The sequence below is a fragment of the Seriola aureovittata genome, chromosome 1, assembly GCF_021018895.1.
Source record: "Seriola aureovittata isolate HTS-2021-v1 ecotype China chromosome 1, ASM2101889v1, whole genome shotgun sequence".
In the NCBI taxonomy this organism is placed as follows: Eukaryota; Metazoa; Chordata; class Actinopteri; order Carangiformes; family Carangidae; genus Seriola; species Seriola aureovittata.
Window position 1 is genome coordinate 30,721,857 of NC_079364.1, and position 20,545 is coordinate 30,742,401.

General features: G+C 39.6%; 2 protein-coding genes across 5 annotated transcripts; one reads left to right on the forward strand and one right to left on the reverse strand.

Annotated features, from left to right (window-relative positions):
• Nucleotides 1-3,258: 3,258 nt before the first annotated feature.
• On the reverse strand, nt 3,259-12,985 carry ccne1 (cyclin E1). Its single transcript, XM_056385780.1, has 12 exons — nt 12,677-12,985; nt 12,073-12,124; nt 11,756-11,843; nt 11,302-11,370; nt 10,957-11,123; nt 8,869-9,004; nt 6,751-6,897; nt 6,518-6,613; nt 6,124-6,258; nt 5,684-5,795; nt 5,437-5,594; nt 3,259-4,484 (listed from the first exon to the last, which is right to left on the reverse strand). Exons 2-12 carry the CDS (start codon nt 12,084-12,086, stop codon nt 4,299-4,301), a joined length of 1,308 nt encoding a protein of 435 aa, XP_056241755.1. The 5' UTR covers nt 12,087-12,124; nt 12,677-12,985; the 3' UTR covers nt 3,259-4,298.
• Nucleotides 12,986-13,320: 335 nt separating this feature from the next.
• On the forward strand, nt 13,321-20,110 carry zgc:162297 (uncharacterized protein LOC555865 homolog). Of its 4 annotated transcripts, none has more exons than XM_056376918.1 (6): nt 13,321-13,479; nt 13,900-13,982; nt 14,072-14,171; nt 14,386-14,536; nt 16,225-16,352; nt 19,612-20,110. In XM_056376918.1, the coding sequence occupies exons 1-6, from the start codon at nt 13,407-13,409 to the stop codon at nt 19,800-19,802; spliced, it is 726 nt and encodes a 241-aa protein (XP_056232893.1). In that variant the 5' UTR covers nt 13,321-13,406; the 3' UTR covers nt 19,803-20,110. The 4 variants fall into 4 exon arrangements, with proteins under 4 accessions (XP_056232893.1, XP_056232876.1, XP_056232901.1 ...); XM_056376901.1 differs by having other exon boundaries at nt 13,323-13,479; nt 14,072-14,252; XM_056376926.1 differs by lacking the exon at nt 13,321-13,479 and adding an exon at nt 13,591-13,712 and having other exon boundaries at nt 14,072-14,252.
• The last annotated feature ends 435 nt before the right edge of the window (nt 20,111-20,545 follow it).

Here is a 20,545-nt window from a genome sequence, read left to right on the forward strand (position 1 = left end):
ACTCCCCTTCCTGCCCGTTCCTGATATGCGCCGCAATAGCTGTGTCATCTGAGTATTTCTGGATGTGGCAAGATTCAGAGTTGTATTTAAAGTCGGCCATATACAGGGTGAACAGGAACGGAGCCAGAACAGTTCCCTGTGGAGCCCCAGTGCTGCTCATCACTGTCCCTGAGACACAGTTACCCAGCCTGACGTACTGTGGTCGTCTTGTCAGGTAATCCACAATCCAGGACGTGAAGCAGGGATCCACCCCCATCCCTTCCAGCTTGTCTTGAAGAATTGGGGGTTGGATGGTGCTAAATGCACTTGAAAAATCAAAGAACATAATCCTCATGTAACTACCTGGATCATCCAAGTAAGAATGGGCCTGGTGGAGCATGTAAAGGACAGCATCATCCACTCCAATATGTTCTCTGTAGGCGAACTGTAGGGGGTCTAGTGCATGTTCAACCTGTGGCCTCAGAAGGTGGAGAAGCAGCCGCTCCAGTGTCTTCATGATGTGTGATGTGAGGGACTCTCCATCTCCTAGCCTTTAGTTTAGCCCCAGCTCTGCATCCACATCTGGTAAACTTTAAAGCCAGTCCTAAACAACATCACAGGGGAAAACAAGCTAAAGACCATTCTCACCAGTCTGATGCAGCTCAGGGATTCTCCACTAGAAAGCTTGGGATTACTCAATAAAAACTGGAATCAAATTAGATTGAAACTTACCTGGTTTGTTGTTGAGACACTCACTTCTCAGTTATGCCACTCTTTCCTGCACTGTGTCTCTCCCTCACACGTGTCCTCCTTGTCCTCTCCTTTGCTGTGCAGTAAAGGAGCAGTCCGCTTTTCACATCCTCATTCATGCAGTCGATATCATAGCACGTCGGAATCATTCATTTGAGGTTTACGACTGGAGAAGAAAATCGAAATCCTGTTTGGATATTAGTTTTGTTACTAAAAGAACTATATTTAATATTACCACTTCTATGGTCTGTACTGTAGTAACAACTGTAAATAATTATATTCAAGCTTTAGACATATAAGACACTGAACAATGAATAATCGTTTCTCATGTTTTGAGTATAGTACACTGATGGAACATTCCCATCATAGCTATATCATAATGGAGATTATTTGAATATTTCTGAGTGAGGATGGTTATGATGTTCAGTTTGTGTTGAAAATGCTGGAGAGAGGTACTGATTCAATTTAATAATTTTGGAGGATGTAGTTTATGCTGCTGTTGAACTGTATACATTATACAGATTTTTGATTAGTATTAGTTTGAAGTTTGAAACATCTGTCCACAAACTTCAGCCTCCAGTATTATAGTTTGAAAACACCTCTCTGTAAGTTTCAACACAATCATAGCCTTCATGTTGTTGCAGAGCTGCTGCATTAGTTTTAGTAAAGTGTTCCTAATAAACTGTCAGCTTTTCACCTTCAGTCATCGCCGCATGTATTTTGTCCCTGTCAGGTTATAGCTGAATAAATGTTTAACAACTCGACACACAGTTAAGTAGGATTCCAGCACCTTATCATCCATTAAGGAAATTCAAGTCAAAAAGCGAACTAATGAAATGTAATAGTGTTAACTTATTTCATTTTTTCTCCACACATAAAAGGCTATGGTGAATGACAGAACTGGAGCTCCATTGATGATGGATTTTTTCATTCATCACTTGGAGTTACTCAGAGTTCACTGGACCAACGCTGATGAGATGTTTCCCATCTCAGGGTTTGATTTAGATTTTGTTAAACCTATTTCGAAACCGGCTCCCGTGTTTCTGTTGAGTTTTCTAAAATGTGTTCCACGCCTTCAATATTTAAATACTACACAATCTAATCTTTGACAATCTAAGGTTAAACTAAACAGACTTGTATCTTCTTTTAAAGTCAGTGTTTACCTGATACTGTTCCCCTCTAACTTCAGAAACATATGGAGCTCTGAAATACCTGTGAATTGAGATCAAATCTTACAAGCTTTCTTCATGGCACTTGTTCTGAATTCTAAGATAATACACAGAATTTTCATTCTTACAATTTTGATTGAGTTAAGAACCAAATTTTACTGCTTTTATTTTGGCATTATGCCTTTGTTGGACAGTCAGTAATTAAGACTGTCATGACATGCAACACAGGTCCCCAGCTGGAACTGAACCATGGACAGTGCAGACATGTAGCAAACACTGTGACCTTCCCATTACTGGAGTGCCCCACTCAAATTTTACTCTTAACAGTTTCATTCCTACCGATCCTGAAAGACTCTAGACTGTGTGAAAAAACATGCAGGATTGGTTCTATAGCTCAATCTGTACGCTACCAATCTGAGGCATGTCAAATGGGGATGAATACATTGAGATTTTTAGCATTACAGAGTAAAAAGTACGACAGCAGAGACAGACAAAGCTCTGCAAGGTTTTCTGTTTTGACATCACAAACCTTTTTCTTTCACCTCCATTGCTGTGGTTTGTGGTTTTTCCCTACACTTCACTCAGGAATTGAATCCACCAGCACACTGTACTGTGTTATTTCATGCTGCATTTTGATTGGTTGGTTTGTAGACGTCTTGTAGCAGCAGTCACACTGAGAGAACTTGGTGATTAATTTCAGCAACTATCTGATTTTTGCTGCAGGCCGTCTTTGGTCAGCAAAAAATCTAAATGAGCCATTGGTGGGTGTGAGTCATAGTGTGATCAAGGAATCAGCATTTTGGAATAACAACCAGAGATTTTTACCATGTTTTTCTCAGGACTGTCAACTTACATCTCAGACAACTTTTACTTGGACTTGCCTTGAATGAATAGAGACTTGACAGCTCTGCTCCGTCATTAAAATACACACATGCTCTGAACTGAATGAGAACTTCCTCTTGTAATCCTTTCCCCCTCAATATCACATCTGTGCGTTGCATGCATGGTGTTTGTGCAAGTTTCTCATGCAAACTGAAGCATCACACTGACATCTAGTGGAATAAAACCTGTGTGCATCTGTGTGTTTGTAAGGTTTGAAGAAAACATTAACACTAAGATTTCATTAAAACTAATTTCATACTGTGAACTATTGTACCTCCATAATTCATACTGCACACTGTACATGTTTGTATTAGACTTTTTTTTTTTTTTTTTTTTTTATATATAATTTATACTACATATTTTATTGAAAAAAAAAAAAAAGTATATTTAAGCTACCTGACTTGCAGTACTTTATATTAATGATAAACCTGATTAAAAACGACATGTCACTGAAAACCCATAGTACAACAAAGGATTGCTAAATTAAAAAGTCTTGAGAAACTTTCTTTGATGGAAAATATGTAGCAGCATTTTATTTTTAAAATGTCAAAATAGAAATCTTACATTTTGGTGGTGGGCAAACGAACTGCAGGTTGGGATAAAAAAAAAAAAAAAAAACAAAGTTAAATACAATCCATAGTTTAGCTTCTGAAGCCTGGCTTTGTCACTTGTCCATTTATGTAGCCGAGCTACTGGTCCCCAAGTAAAACATGGCCATGTTTTATCCAATAAAATGTACAGAGAGTACAACCAAAAACAAGAGCAACACCCTATTTCATATCATTAAGAAAAAACAAAAAATCTCACACACTCATTCACACACACACTCGCTCTCCTCCCCCTCCATCATGCAAAGCCCACTTTATAGCAGCACATAGAGCCAAATAGGACTCTAGGAATAGTTTTTGGGCAAATGAGGCCACTAAAAGAATTTAAAAAAAAAAAAAAAAAAAAAAAAAAAAAAAACTAGCACACACACACAATCAAATACAGACTCCATAAAACTGAATTTGGCCTCTGCATAGCAAATAAAGATGGCAACCATTAAATGTAGGTGTGACTGGTAATTAATGCAAGCATGAGGGTGCAATGCTATTAAAAAAAACAAAAAAAAAAAAAACAAACAAACAAAAGAATTCTCCTCTTGGGCCGTCCCATCCCTACTGGCCCTTAGCTTTGTGTTTTCACCCGAGCTGGAGGGTTGAATAGGTAAAGATTCCTGTGGGGATCAAAGCCATTTGTTCACTGATTGTCAGTACTTCCCCAATTTATCCAAAGTCAGTGTATTCACCCCCTTCAGAGACATTTAAAAGCATCCAAGTAAATCAGCATGACTTTGAAATGAGAAAATACCACTTCCAGTGTTTCCCCACCAGAAATCCATCATACATCTGTACTGGTGCTGCAGAGGCGTCACTGTTCAGAGGCAACACATCAGAGCTGCGCCTTTCTTACAGCTCCAATGTAAAAATCGAATTAAAATTTGCTGTTGTCTCATCAGTTTCAGTGGTCGCTTCGCTACTTTGGAAGGGACCGCTGTGGAGATGCCGCGTGCATCCTTGGTATAACTTTCAGTTTTGTGCTGTCCACTCGAGCCAGCTCTTCAGTTTTCTCACTGCTCAGAGGTGGAGTCAGGACGCCTGAAGGGACAGAGCACCGGCCGTGACACTCCAACTCCACATCCTGGTAAGAGTAGGCCTTGTCCTGTAGACAGCAGGAATACACAGGTTAACTGTGCTGTCACTAGGAAGCAGTGAAATCATCATGACCTTCATCACAGCCTTCGGTTCATTATGCAAAATACCACCATACTGTGAAAATGTGCAATGAAAATACCCTGTGAAACTTTCAGTGTACAGATACTGATAGTCTTTAGTGGAGTTACAAACAGCTTAAACTTATGATCAGACATATTTACATTTATGATGTCGAATTTTTACTGGAGTAGTAGATGTGTTTCAAACCTTTTCAGGAGCTTATTCATTTATTACAGAAGATATTGAGTTGAGTGTTTTTACACGTCTTTTGTTTCAAAGGAGTCTTAAGTTTCTTCACGTAGCCCTTGCCATTATCCCCAAAAATTCACACTGATATGCAGTGTGAATAGTGGGGCCTCATACACACAAAAGGTGTGTGCCTTTCTAAACTATGTCCAATTAATTGACTTTGCCATAGGTGGACTCCAGTCAAGTTCTAGACACATCTCACAGATGATGAACAGGAAGCACCTGATCACAGTTTGGAGAGTCACAGTAAAGGGTGGGAATGCTTTTGTAAAAGATTTCAGTTTTTGATTTTGAATAAATTTACAAAACTTCAAAAACATGTTTTCACTTTATTGTTATGCGTTATTGATTGTAGATTGATGGAAGGTTTATCCATTTGAAATTACATCTACAACACAAAGTGAAGGGGTCTGAATACTTCCTGAATCTGCTGTATCTACAAGTCCTCAGCTGAAAACATTTCAGATATGTTAGGTTGCAGGTTAAATGGCTGCACACATTTTTATCCTCACTCCCTAAGATTACTCATATTTTTCATGGATCAAGATTTTTCCCGCTTTCTTTCTAATTTTTCAACATATTAAAACTGAGAATATATAGAGAGATAGAGATAGATAGATAGATAGATAGATAGATAGACTTTCACTTACCAGCCATGTCAGATAAGGGGCATGGGACTGGATGTTGTGCATGTCATCCGCAGGGATTCCTGGGAATGTTTTCATGGGCAACCCGCCAACCTCCCGCAGAGCCATGGCAAAAGGCACCATCCACCTTACACACTCCTCTACCTCCACCCACTTCAGGGCTGCATGTACAGAGGGATGAACGGTATGGTTTAATAAAAACTTTTTGCTCAAGAAGATTAAAAGTTAGTGAAGTTTGTCTTATTTTTACCTGAAACGTTTTCCACCAGCTCCAAGGAGGAGAAGTGAAACAGGGCTGAAGCAGCCAGGGTACCATTGGAAAACTCAAGGCAATGCACATCTAGCATACAGAGATCCAACAACTAGAAAAAACAGAAAAACACCATGGTTAAACATCAGAGCACACCTCAGAAGAAGTACTGCTCTTATAAAATGAGAAAGAGGATGATTTACGATCAAATAATCCAAATTTTCTACAAGATGTGTAAACTTTCCACTCAGACTCTGCTCCACATTGACATGATTGTATCACATCATTACTGCAGATTTGTCATCTGCACATTCATGCTCCATCCATCTCCTGTTCCACTGTTCAGTGTGCATCTACTTAAACTCTCATATTTCTGTATTTAAATACCTAATGGATAAATCAATTCATTAGTGAAGACACACACACACACACACACACACCTCTGATATCTGTGAGAAGGTAGTCTGGGGGTATCTGGGGATGAGCAGGTCATCTGTCTCTTTCAGGTAGGCCACCTGCATGTAAACATTGAGCCAGGAGATGGGAGTCTGTGGACTGAGACTCCACTTCAGCTCCTGTGTTAGAGACGAGAGAGAGAGAGTGAGCGAGAGAGAGCCTACATAAGCAAGGTTTTAGAATAACTACCTGTACAGACATGCATTTAGAACCTCATGTCATAAAACAAAAAGGAGGAAAACATGCTGTCCACCAGTGGTGAAAGGTAACTAAGGGCCAATCATTACAAGATCCATACTATTTACAGACCCTTGGACAAATGCAGACCAGTTCATACTGATGTGTCATGGGTCAATGAGTTACATTTGTGTTCTTTACCTTCATAATAATGATTTCCATACTGAGAATCTCATCTTCCGTGCAGGCCTCGTCTGTAACGTAGGCAAACTGGTGGACCTTGGGAGGATACATCTCCTAAGAAGCAAAATTACAAGATCATTATAATAACCAACCATACCAGCCAACATATTACAAAATAAAGCAGGAGAAAAGGTGCAAAGGGCAATTTAGATCATTCCACTTGACGTCCCGCACAGTCCAGTATGTCTCACCTCGACTTTGGCAGCGATGAAGAGACAGGTGATGCCTATGAGCTGCAGTGTTGATTTGAAGACGTTTCTCTGTGTGGCCATGAAGCGGTCAAAGTAGTCCTGAGCGAGGTGGTACGTCTCCCTGTGCAGCTTGTACACCTCACTCACCTGAAACATGCACACACACAGAATGTTGCTTCAGTGTGATGAACTCCCACGAATTCAGACCACATCCACTGGTAGGTTCGTTTATGCGAGTGGCATTAAATGAAGTTCACTATAATGATGGTGGATTACTGATAAGTGTCATTCATATTTTATATTCTTGCTTAAAAAATTGAAATGACAGTGAGTGAGTTTTTCAGTAGATTTCCACACAATGTTTCACAAAAGAATGCAACCAAGAGCAAAGATTCAGAGGGCACTGGACACTCAACAGGTGTGATTGTAGCTTGATATGTTTTAATTCATTATGTTTTCATCAGATGTTAGACATGTCACAAAGTGCTGTAAGTTTCTTTTCTGTTCTTTTTTTTTTTTTTTTACAATTAACTAGATTCCCTGCTGTTTATTTCCTGCTTTACTTTGGGTTTCATCCAGGATGTGACTTCTTGACCTCTGAAGTGTTGGTCAGCGCACGACTATAACTAATACTACTATAACTAGTACACTTGGAATAAGCTCTGTGCAAGGTTTCTGGTTAAAAGTCCAAGTGTCAAAGAAAAAGGATGTTTGTGAAGCACACATTACAAACAGCACTAGATACAAAACAAAGTGAACTGTTACAGCTGCTGGAATGTGACTTTTAAAGGCTTGTTGCATCATCCCTCTCTTTCTGTGTATCAGCTGTTATTAAGTGGATCTGTGTGTTGTTATTTGCATTGTTGACACACTACTCCATTTAACACAAACAAATTTGTCATTTGGTTTCTTGTTGGGTAGAAATTGAAGCTGCTCTAGCGTTTTCAGTTCATTCAGTTATATTTGTGAGATTCCTCAGTTACCTTTATTCTGTGTGCTGTGTTTCTGTATTTCCATAGCAACCTACAACATGAGATTTTGTTGTTTCCATGGATGTCTGTGGTTGAATCAACTTGAAACATCCACATCATCCTGGCACAACTTAATCTATTCAGAAACTGGAAATGCTTTGCAGAGTACATTGCATGTATTCCTACATATAGCTATGGAAGTAATACAATTCTAAATAAAGTTTCCTGTACCTTTAAATTGGTATCAAGTCTAATATATTCAAGCAACAACATTACAGGGAGAAAAAATGAACTATCTCAGTGTTTAAATTTAAACGGTGCTGCACTGAAACAGATCTCAGATCTCGAAGCTCTTATCACCATTATTCATAGCAATTTATCCTTTGATATGAAGAGGAACCAAAAATCAAAGGGCTAAAGCTGATTTGGTCTAATCACATTGAGTAAAGACCCTATCAGACTGGTTGATCTCCTTCAGAAACAGGAGAACTCATAAGTCATTGCAGCTCATTATTCACCTTCAGTACAATGATGTTCAAAGTAATTTTTTTTCCTCTGTCAGTTTTACTTTAACTGTTTATGCCACAGGATGTTTACAGATAATTATCCACCTAACACAGGTTTGCAGTTACATTACAATAACCAGATCAAAGCAGAATTTGACTACATCACAAAGAAAGAGCAGAGTGCTGACCAAGTCCTACAGCTCAGTTTACTAGTGACAGTACTTTACCCTAAGAGATGTTCTGTAGACATGAAACTTAACATGATGCTCTGCAAGGTTCATGCATTTTTTTTTGGCTGGATCTATACAGGAGAACCAGTGAGTGTCACAGAAACCACATCTCATTCTTTGTCTTATGTGTTTGGTGATTTTGTCCAATGACATCATGTTTATAAGAAATCTAGATATTAGCAGCAGAACAGCAGCTTGGAAATGTCTTGAAGTGCTGATAGTTAACAGGCTTAGACCAGGTCCTGTAAACTCTTTATACCGTCTATAGCTTCTGTTAACAGAAAGCACAAAAGCCAATTTAACCCTAATGTAAAAGTCTGCTGAAATTATCAAAACTAAAGTCATTACATGCATCGTTTACAGGTGTGATGACTGAAGTTATTAAACTGGTCACTGAGACATGCTACAGACCTCCATGAGCCAGTCCAGGAGAATTGCTCTCATCTTGGGCTGAAGATGAGGATGCTTCTCCATCACATGCACATCTCTGGTGTAGGTCTTATCCTTCTCCAACATGTTGCTCCACACCACATCCTTACTGGCCCAGCTAATTAACAAAATAGATGGACACAATGGTCAAGGATTCAACTCTTGACTGTTGTCTTTGTGGTGCAACATGTGCGGAGTATGGTTTTTGGACAGATACATTAAATCAGAGCAACATCATAAGAAAATACTAAGTTAATATTTTTTCAGTCTAGTTCCTACGTGGGTTTACAGGCCTGTATCTTTGCTCTAGCCGGGTGATAACACAAATGAAGTCTGTTGCCTTAGTACAGATGGGTGACAAATTAGGAAGGAAAACCAATATGAAGTATTTTAATAGGATGTTGTTTCAAAAATATGCATCAGCAACATCTTCAGTGCTGCATGTCATAGATTCTCCAACTCTCTGGAATTCTTCTGGAGGGAAGACAGCACTCTTCCTTCAGATGTTCCCTCACTTTAGTTTTGATCAGCGTTTGCTAACAAACTGCTCCAAAATCCCTCATGAATTAACTCATTTATTCAGGTTTTTCTTTTAATTTGTCACCTCCCTCTATGCGCTTTGATATAAGAGAGCACACGTGGTTGTGGGATGTGGAGATAAGGTGGCAAGAAGCAGTGAGTGAACACAGGGTTTACCTCCATTTAGGTATCGACTTGCTACTAAAATATCTCCAGAGTTTCATCTAATTTTTAATAATAAACACAATCTATTTTAACTCATAAAACAATTGTATTGTTCTTGTCCATATCAAAAGACAAACATTCACAGTGTAGCTGGAAAAAGTATGTGAATCCCTTTTAGCTAATGACAAAAACAAAAGCTAACTGGAGTCGGGAGTTATCAAAGTCCAGAGTCAAGTCAGTGAAACCAGACTGTAGCTGTGGGTTAGAGACAATTGAAGACTCAAACATCTCGAGTTTGCTGTTCACAAGAAACATCTGATGTGAACCATACCTTACAAAAGAGATCTCAGAATACTTAGGTCAAGAATTGTTGATTAGCATAAAGCTGAAAGGGTCACAGGGTCATCTCAAAGAGTTGAGATCTTCATCAGTCCACAGTCACACAAACTGTCTATAAATAGAGATGTTTACATTCTGTGGCTACTCTCCCTAGAAGTCAGCTAAAGTGACTTCAAAAGCTCAACACAGGTGATCAGTTATGTAACAAAGAGCCTCAGAGTAACAGCTAAAGGCTTAAAGGAATCATTGGAGCTGGTTAACGTCTCTGCTCATAAGTCCACTATACACACACACATCATGACGCATGGAGCACGGAGGAAGGTGCTGACTCCACATCACTACTGAAAAAATGTTTTATGGACTGAGAAAACTATGGTTGAAGTGTTTGGGAAAAACATGCAGCACTATGTATGGTTTAGAAAAAGGTTCACTACATACCAACATAAATACATCATCCCAAATGTTAAGTAGGGGGAAGGGAACACCATGATTTGGGGCTTTGAAAAATAATTAATTCCCAAGGTTTTGTCAGTGTACCGTACAGGATAGTGTCAGGGTGGCTGTCCACCTGCTGGAGTTCAGTAGACGTTGGGTGATGCTACAGGATAATGACCCTAAAAATCAAAGTAAATCTACAACAGAGTGACTTCAAACAAAGAAAAATCCACCTGTTGGGGTGGCCCAGTCAGAGCTCAGACCCAGAATCTGTCTGAGCTGAAGCAGTTCTTTAAAGAAGACTGGTCCAAACTTCCTCCTGAACACTGTGCAGGTCTGATTAGAAACTACTGGAAGAGCTGGTTTGAGGTTATTGCTGCCAAATGAGGTTCAACCAGTTAATAAATCCACAGGTTCACTTACTTTTTCCACCAGCACTGAGAATGTTTAATGGCGGTGTTCAATAAACACAAAAGATTATAACTGTGTGATATTATTTTAGGGACACTGTTTGACTACAGAGACTGAGATGAAGATCAGGTCACATTTTATGACTCAAGCTTTCACACACTTGCTTGCCACTGTAATTAACCACACTACAATAGTACTCACCACAGCGCAGGGAGTGGGGCACAATGCACGGGGGTGACAAATATGTTGTTAAAGTTGTAGTGGGGGAAGCCTGCATTTATCAGAGCAACAGGTTGGTCCTCTTCGTGATCAGGCGTGGGAATCCACCTGTGTGGACTCTTGTAACCAGTACCAGGACTCCAGACCAGCTTCACAAGAGAAAGAGAGAGAGAAAGAGAAACAAAGAGAGAATTAGAGATGACAAGGAAAATGTGAGGGTAAGGTCACAGTAAACAACATGTTGTGATGGGCTCAGCTCTTCAATAACCTTGACGTCAAACATTAAGGCTACAGACAAACCACTTAATCAGAGATAACCAAGCCTACCTCACAGTCACGCTGCTTCTTCCTCGTCATCTCTGCTACCTCCTCATCATCATCCAGATCTTGTAAATACTGTAAAGGATTAAAAAAAATAAATAAAAAAAAGATTCACCATGTGATTCAGTTCAAACTGCCAAAGCTTGTCAGATCAGATCCATTTCCACAGCATGAGAGCTTGTGAAAGGCAGAAACTGAATCCTGCACTGTCAGTTTTTCACTTTATAAGCACCAATAAAAAGTATTATTACAAACAACTTAAGTCATAGGCAATACATGACCAGCTGCATCAATCAGTCATACTTTAGTGACGCAAAGGACACTGTTACTTGCCAGCAAATGATGAATATACAGTGTGTTATTCAGTTTTGGTTATTGAATCAGGCCCAGCAGCTACAGCTGAAAATGGGGTTCATTATGTCAATTAAAGGCCAGTCTGAAAGCCTCTCAGACCACTCACAATAGCAACATCTGCCTTCCTCTTTCTCGGTCGTGCTGTGTTTTCTTTGGGCGCCTCAGGAGCAACAGACTTCGGTTCTGTGTCTTCCCTGTAACATCATAAAACAACAAACAGGTGGCTGTAAGTCTTCATAGTGAACAGAATATGTTGACAAGCTTGATAAACATGCTAAAATGCTCAGACTAATGTCTCACAGCAACAAGCTAGCTAGCCAAACGGCTAAAGCTCCATCAACTCTTCTTCTTCTTCTCTTTCTGTCGTCGCACACTTTGAGTGACACGGTTGACAGAGCCGTGATTTAAAAACATAAAACTTACCGTTTTCCTCTCATTATATTCTGAGGGGTTGGTGTCAGTTCCCAGAGTAAACCTGTGAAGGAGACATGTTTTAAAAAACTTTTTCATTTTGGGGTTTAGATAAACAAGCATATAGCTGATACTCCCAACCCCCACTCTGAACTCCCTCCTGCTGACAAAGCCCAAGTCAGTCTGGCGCGGGGAAATGAAAAAGGTACGCGGTGTTAAAAGTCGTCAAAAAGTACCACACACTGTGAGCACATTCACGAAATTAACCGATTATTAACAACAGATGCTGAGTTATCCACTGAGTGTTGTTATTTCGTGTATTTTTAAGGGGAAGCTGGTAAATTTCCCCTGCTAACTTTGAACAGCTGGCTTGCCACATAATGGCCGAACTACCCCGGCACAGCTGGGGCGCCTATTTTCTTAATTCACCATTTAACAGCAACAACATCGAGCACACATGAAACGGTAAAGTGTGACCATCCATACAAACTTTTAATTCAACGTCCGGTTTAGTTATCATTAAGGTTAAAGCCTGCGTAGCTACACAAGCTGCAGCTGAAACTAGCACAACATAAATAACTTGATGCAATGATAAAGTTTCTTTTCATCCACTCACCTCAAGACTCTGCCCTTGAAGTTCACTCTCATCCACGTCTAAAAAAATAAATATGAATTTTGAGTAACTTCACCGCCTGTTGTTCGTACTCGGAGGAGCTCTTTGTGCGTCTGTGTACCCAGGCCGGGCTAGTTCCTCTGAGCTGGCGCCTAGCAGGGAGGAGTAGATTTAACTTGGCGCTAAACCTCCAATCTCACCGCCTCTTTATAGTCTAATCTCGCCTCCATTAACCGCAGTTTCACACCTGGAGCGGCTCGATTGCACGTATGTTTAATATATCCTTTCTATATTGTGCTAAAAAGAAGGAAAAATAAGTTTATAATTTAGCCGACAAGCGGGAGGCGTGTGGTGACAGCTGAAGGGGAGGAGCTTCCTGAGAGGAAGTACCCAGCCACCGCGTGGCTAGTCTGTCAGATGTAAACAAAACCGTACTTCTTCAGATTGAGCCTAAAAAGAGCAAAAACCGACCAATGTATTGTGGGATAATTGACTCTTTTCGTTGTGTTAAGTCCACAAAAGGTCATCAGTCGCTGTCACTGTCTGTTATCCAGCAAAAACTTAACTATGCTAAGCTGCGGATGCTTCTCCCTTTGCCCCCATTTCCAGCGCGTCATACTCTCCCTCCTTCCCCAAATAATTGACCCTTGGCCTATCACGTGATCCCCGTCTTTAAAAGAGAAAAACAAGATTTGTTCTTTGCTACCTGATTACTCAACAAAAAGAAGGAAATATGAAGTTTTTGGAGCTTTTTGGGCGCTTAAAATCCGTGGTTATTGGGATGATTCACGTTAAAGCTTTACCAGGTAACGCGAGATTACACTAACCAGTGTCCTCCATGACTGAATGTAAAGTTTTCAGTGGAGGAAGTATTCTCTAACACCATGCACTGTAAGAATACTCCATTACAACTGTGCTGAACTGAAAATGTCACAACAAAAGTGTATTAGCAACATGTACTTAAAGTACTCAGTGCATAAGTGACTGTTATACTATTATATATTACAGTATAAGATTATATTTGTCCATGCATTGTTATGTAAGTATTTCTCTGTTGCAGTTGGTCTCTGAACAGTAGTGGAGTTAAAGTTTTAAGTTGGATGAAATGGAAAAACTCATGTAAAGTACAAGTACTTCAAATTTGATGTTAAGTGCTTATTTACATTTCACTGCAGTAAGTTGTGATATCTTATACTGTATGTAATCAAGTTCCTTGTCTATCTCAGGTACCCCTCTGGGTCGTATGAAAATGTCCCAGATAATTGAAGAAGCATGCAGGGAGGCCTCAGTCTACCGTGATGCAGGAATTGTAAGTTATTGCACATCGTGTGAGTTCCTTCCATATTTGAAGTCTTACCAGGAAAGTCAATAACCATGACTTGTGAACCCCTTTGTCAGGATGGTTTGATCATTGAGAACATGCATGATATCCCTTACTCGTTCTCTGTGGGCCCTGAGGTGTGTGCCTGTATGACTGCAGTATGCTCTGCTGTGAGAGGTATCTGTCCGGCCCTGCCACTCGGCGTGCAAATACTGTCCGCTGCTAACCAGCAGGCTCTGGCTGTAGCTCTGGGTTCAGGTTCAGACTTTACATCAATTCATTTATTCTTATACTGTATATGAGGCTGTAATCATCTGTAAGACTTAGCCAAAATCTACCTGTATTTGATCTGTGGCTACCATAACATTATAATGTGGCTGTATGGTGACAGGTCTGGATTTCATCAGGGCTGAGGGTTTTGTCTTTTCTCACGTGGCTGATGAGGGACTCCTGAACGCCTGTGCCGGAGACTTGCTAAGATATCGCAGACAGATTGGAGCTGAACATGTGCAGATCTTCACTGACATCAAAAAGAAGCACAGGTGGGATCACAGTTTGATTAGAAAGTAGAACCAGATCATCCACTGATATGAAGAAAATAGTTTGTATATTTGACACTTTAACATGTTGATTTAGAACTACTTTATCTCTGATGATCCTGACATAATTACAATGGCATCACTGACTACTACTACTTACCCATACTGCTTCTAAATGAAGATCCATACAAACAATTTTGGCGTGATGAAACAAAAAATATCAGTTAGGGAGATTTAAGGTCTTGTCAGTGTTTGTCAGTAGCATCAAAATTGATTTACTTGACTCTGGCTGCTAATTGTGTCTGACAGGGTTTCACCAAATTTAAATTTGTATTTTTCAAAAAGTCACATCAGCTTTTATGTGTTTTTATCAAACCGCTAAAGGTCAAATTTTGGACTTAAATGAAAGATGAAAGTAAAAATCCTTCAATTATACTGTCACTCTCAAACTTAAGAATAAAACCTATTTACCAAATATCTTTTGACTTAAAAACTGTTCTTAAACTTAAGAGATTTCCAGGGATGGCCTGACAGCCAAATAGTTAAGTTGCTTACCTTATAAACACAATGTCGCGGGTTTGATTCCAGCAGGGGACCTTTGATGCTGTCATGCATCTCGCCTCAGTTCCTGTCTGTCTCTTTACTGTCCCTGTCCACTGTCCCTACTGTCTCTTAAGTTGGCTAAGAGGAGCATGTTGCATGGCTCCTATACAGAGGTGAGGACACACCTCCTAAGACATGTTTTGGAAAAACTGTACAGTGAAAATGCCTGATACCTGAGACAATATGTATAATTCAGAGTCGGGTAGATTCAGCCTCTTGCAGTTGCTGCTTTCTTATAAAATATTCTCCAAACATACTTTTGAATTTACATTAGTCTTTTTGTAATTCTCAGGGATGTAAATGATAATAAAGCTGGCATTATATTTGTTAGCAGTTACTTTCTCTGCATCTTCATTGTCTGCAGTGTGGTAGTAAATCCCCTCATTATTACGCAGTATGTTTTCTTTGAATTACAGCTGAATTTTATCCTGCAGCAGTTTGTTTTTCTTATCATCTCAGCTTGCCATTATTCTACCCCTGTTTATACAGTATCTATATATTACAAATGTATAAGGCTTCACATGTTAATAGCCAATGAGAATATGATGTATTTCACACATAAAATTAATTTAGTAAAGATTAAAGACATATAGGCTTTGCAGGATAATACATTACTCATTGAAATGTAACAATGAACAATGCAGCAGATGTACTATAGATTAAATCCTTGTTTCTGACTTTTTATTTCTACATTTGATTAATTATGTGATCACCTGAGAGCTGCTCATAAATGTTAGGCTACCTCTATATATTGTTATAAGTAAGATAGATGGTTTATAAAAGTCTTTTTTATCACTTACAGTGAAAGCATTGGCTCTTGAGTGTATTTTTATGTCCAGACCAATATTCCCCCAATGCTGATGTAACTTTTGTTTTTACTGTATCTTACTGTATTCTAATTGTAATTAGCTCATCCCTGGATTCAGCCCACTGTTCAGAGTTAGTCTCTCTGCTTTATCCCCAAATAGTTTTATTTAGCCTGTGCATTCATGTGTATGTATACTGTGTGTGTGTGTGTGTGTGTGTGTGTGTGTGTGTGTGTGTGTGTGTGTGTGTGTGTGTGTGTGTGTGTGTGTGTGTTTTCCCAGCTCCCATGCCCTGACGTCAGATGTGAGCATTGAAGAGACAGCCCGTGCTGCGGAGTTCTTCCTCTCAGACGGACTCGTCATCACAGGAGCGGCGACTGGTGCGGAGGCTGACCCGAGGGAGCTCACAGGTACTGCCACAAAAACTCCACACCTCATTCAACCAGGAGCTGCTGTAATGAATGCTAGCTCTAAGCATCCAAAGCACTGTTTGACATTACTTAGTCAAACAGTTTTGGATAGCAATATAAGGCTACAGCTAATAGCTTTCAACACTGATTTGATTTATTTTGTGTTGATATTTTTAATAAATAAGCATTAGTCTATAAAATATGGGGGAAAAAAACAAGTAACTGCCCAGATTTAAATTTTAAATCACTGCCCATCTGTCCAGCAGAGGGCACCCTTAACTGTAGTGATCACTGATACTGTATGAGAGTTCCTGACAGTGCTCAGTGTCCTCTGTTGGTCAGGACAGTGAACATTGAGACCAGGGATCAGTCACCCAATATGGGACCCATTTGAGGCCTGGCTGCACTGTAGCTCAGTGTAGGAATGCTGGATATGCGCTCTCACTCTGCCTCTCTCTCACACACACACACACACACACACCATATACAGTCAAGTGCAGGAAGTAATATGCAGTCTGAACTCCACTGGGTGGGAAGGTTTTGTTCCATCAGTGAAAGGGGGAAGCCTCAGTACCTGACCAAGTAACTGCTGACTCACAGGTGGTGGTGATCAACTATCTTATGAACACTCAGTCTACACATCACTCACTCTGTGTACTTTGTAGAATTGAAGAAATGGACTCACAGTTCTCATTATTCTGACTGGATGACTGTAAGGCAAACCCAGTGGTGGGAAGAAACAAAGTGCTACATTTGCACAAATACTCCAATCAGTAAAAGTAAAGTTTTGAGAGACTTTTCTTGGGCTGAATATTCATATTCATTCATATTCTCCATCACACTTCCAGTGGTTCACTGTAAGTACATTTAGTCAAACGCTGTGCTTAAGCCTGGTATGATACATGCAGACTCACTGTCACAGCAAACACTTGAATAGAACAGAGCCACTGTTAATGTTGTTATTAACACCTGAGCTTTTCTTACCATGACAAGTCAAAATGTGTCCAGTGAGAAAGGTAGATTACCGATTAAAAAAAGGATGTTGTGATGTTGTATGATATGTAATGTGAAAGGTGTCGCTCGTAGTAACGAACCCACAGAGAGTTATCACCCTATAGACCTATTGTTTATAAGCCTCAGACAGCAGACAGACAAAGTTAGTGACTAGCTGTAGCAACAGTTTACGAGCCAGATAGTTGAAGGAGACATATTGGACTTTTAATATTGGTGGACAGACACATGAATTCATGCTAATGTTGCTCCATGTCAGCTCAATGTGTAAACATGCAACTATTTGTTAATAAGTCAACTGTATTAGGTGATAATATGTCACAGTTGTATTTACAACAAGTAGCAGGTAGAAGTAAGCTCCTTCAGTAACAAAACAAAGAAATACTTCAGAACTTAATGGGAAATTCCCCTTATAAAAATGCAAGCTATGAATATGTTCTCAGGATTATTCATGATTTTAAATGTGTCCTGCAGTGCGGCTCAGGCCAGACCTGATGTTATATTTGTATCAGTTTCAGCAGGCAGCTGCTTTCAGCTGTGACAAACCAACTGTACACAGCCTGCCCACTGCCAAACAGCAAACACACTCATTTAGCTGGTGAACATAGTGAAACATTTACCGTCTGAAGAAGCAGAAGAAGCAGAGCTACAAGGACAGTGAGTCTCGGATTTACAGAAACATGACTCCAGATAAATGTTGATTTTGCTGCACATCTAGTGGATGTGTAAATAAGCAGCTGTTTACTACTAAATTTGTCAACCTCATGAGATGTATAATATGTCAATATGTTTACAGTTTGCTGTTGGTCAAAATCAGTGAATCAGTTTGCATAAAACACAATTGATACTTTAGGTACATTCTGCATCTAATACTTCCATATCTGTATTTAAGTAAGATTTTCAGTGCAGGATTTGTAGTAATTGATTATTTTTAAATTGTTATATTGCTACTTACACTTATCTGAATACATCTTTCTGCAGTGTAGATTACTTGTTACTCCACTACTTTTATTTGACAGCTACAAACACTTAGGAGAATCAAATTTTACATGCAAAACAAACAATCAGATATTATGAATGTTTGATGTTGTTGTGTTTTGTTTTTTCGCCATACTGACAATTTATATTTTCATGTAACTTCATTTCATTACCCTCTGTTTTATGATCTGTTTCTTTGTCTTTTGTTTGTAATTTTTGTTTTTTTAATTCCCATTTACTCTCTGTTAAGCTCTTAACTTTGTTTTAAAAAAGTGCCATATAAATAAAGTTTATTATTATTATAACCATAAAAAATATGATGCAGAATATGAAGTAGTTAAAATGAGCTCTACCTCAAACAGCTATAGCATTAAAATATGTTTTTATGTGTAATTACAGATAAGATATAATATAACACTCCTAAAAGGGCCAAATTGTAATATAAGTACCTGCACTTTTAATACTTGGTACTACTTTTTGAATGAAGGATTTTTACATTGAGGTGATCCACCATAATTTGGATATGTCTCCCTTCACATGCTTAATCTGTGGCCAAGGAGGCACCAGGGGTTAGTAGCTACCGAGGGTCAGTGGGTCTGCAATCTGGACCAGGTCGCTCACTTAGCAACACCAGGGCTTTTATTTTAAGAAGTTTCCAACACGACATACAAGACTGTAAACAGTCGTAGCCTAACAGGCACACAGCCTTGATTTCAAACACACACACACAAGTGTGCCGACACACATTCGAACACACACACGCACACGCACGCACACACACACACACACATCCACACACACTCCCCAACCCCATCTCTGTCTCTTGCCCACACACGTGTACTCTCTCTCTCTCTTGTCAACACAAACATGCAGCCACTGGTCGCAGCTCACATGCCAGTGTGGATGTTCACCTCGACTGTGTCCAAAGATCACTGAGTGTATCACAGCCTCGCTCAGTTAAACCCCTTCTCACCATTACAGCAGACACAGTGGGACACATTAACATTCACATTCATAAACAAGTCCAGATTTGAACAGAGCATTAACATTAACCACATCTCAAATACAGTTACACACATTTTATTATCACTCTGTATTGCGATTTTGTTAGATTTAAAATGCATCCATGTACATTTACTGCTGAGAGGTGGGTAGGAATTAAAGTTTTATTTGCCTTAAAAGACTTTATGTCCTGAAATTCCCTGCATCATTAGTTGTTATATATTGTTTCATTTTTAAACCCCGTTATGGTGTCTCTTTGTTTTTGCAGAGGTTTCCCAGTCTGTGAGAATCCCTGTGCTGATTGGTTCAGGAGTGACCTACGACAACGTCGAACGCTACCTTGATGCAAGTGGAATGATCATCGGTTCACATTTCAAGCAGGGCGGCCACTGGGCCAACACACTTGACCCGGAGCAGGTGAAGAGGTTCATGGGAAAGATACACAACCTTCGAAAATGAAAGGGACGGTTTTCTGTTCATCACCACAGTGTCTTAAACACCTTTCATTACACTGTCAGGATATCTGCAGGTCCTTTCCTCAGAGAAAGCCTCAGGTATTTAAAAGTCTTAAATATTTTATGTTGCCTGTTCAGTAGTAATGAAGCTCACTGACTCATAAAGTGTCGATTTTAACAAAAAACTTAACAAATCTCTGTCACTTATCTGCATCCACATTTATTATACCACTGGGAATTGTTGTTATATACAGCTGTAATGCACCTACAAAATATGTGATAGAAATGTCAATAAATGCTGAATGGACTGCACTTATATAACTAAGCTTTTCTCGTCTTATTGACCTTTACACGTCAAGACACAGTCACCCACTGACTCAGCACCTTTTCTATAAAGACAGCACTTCTCTATTGTACACACACTCATACATGTGTGTGTGTGTGGGGGGGATTTTGGGGTTCAGTATCTCGACTCAGGACACTTAGATATGTGTAATGGAGGAGCCAGGAGTCAAACCATCGACCTGCTCTACCTCCTGAGCCACACCCGCCCACTACTGCTGTACTGTGCTTTTCCAGCTTATCCTGTATGTGTGTGTGTTTTTTTAATTAATTAATTAATATTTCATTTACATCAACATTTACTCATCTGGCAGATGCGTTTATCCAAAGCTACTTACAGGTGAGGGACATCACTAAAGCTTCAGTGCAGCAGGAGACCTTGGTGTAAGTACTAAATACTACATC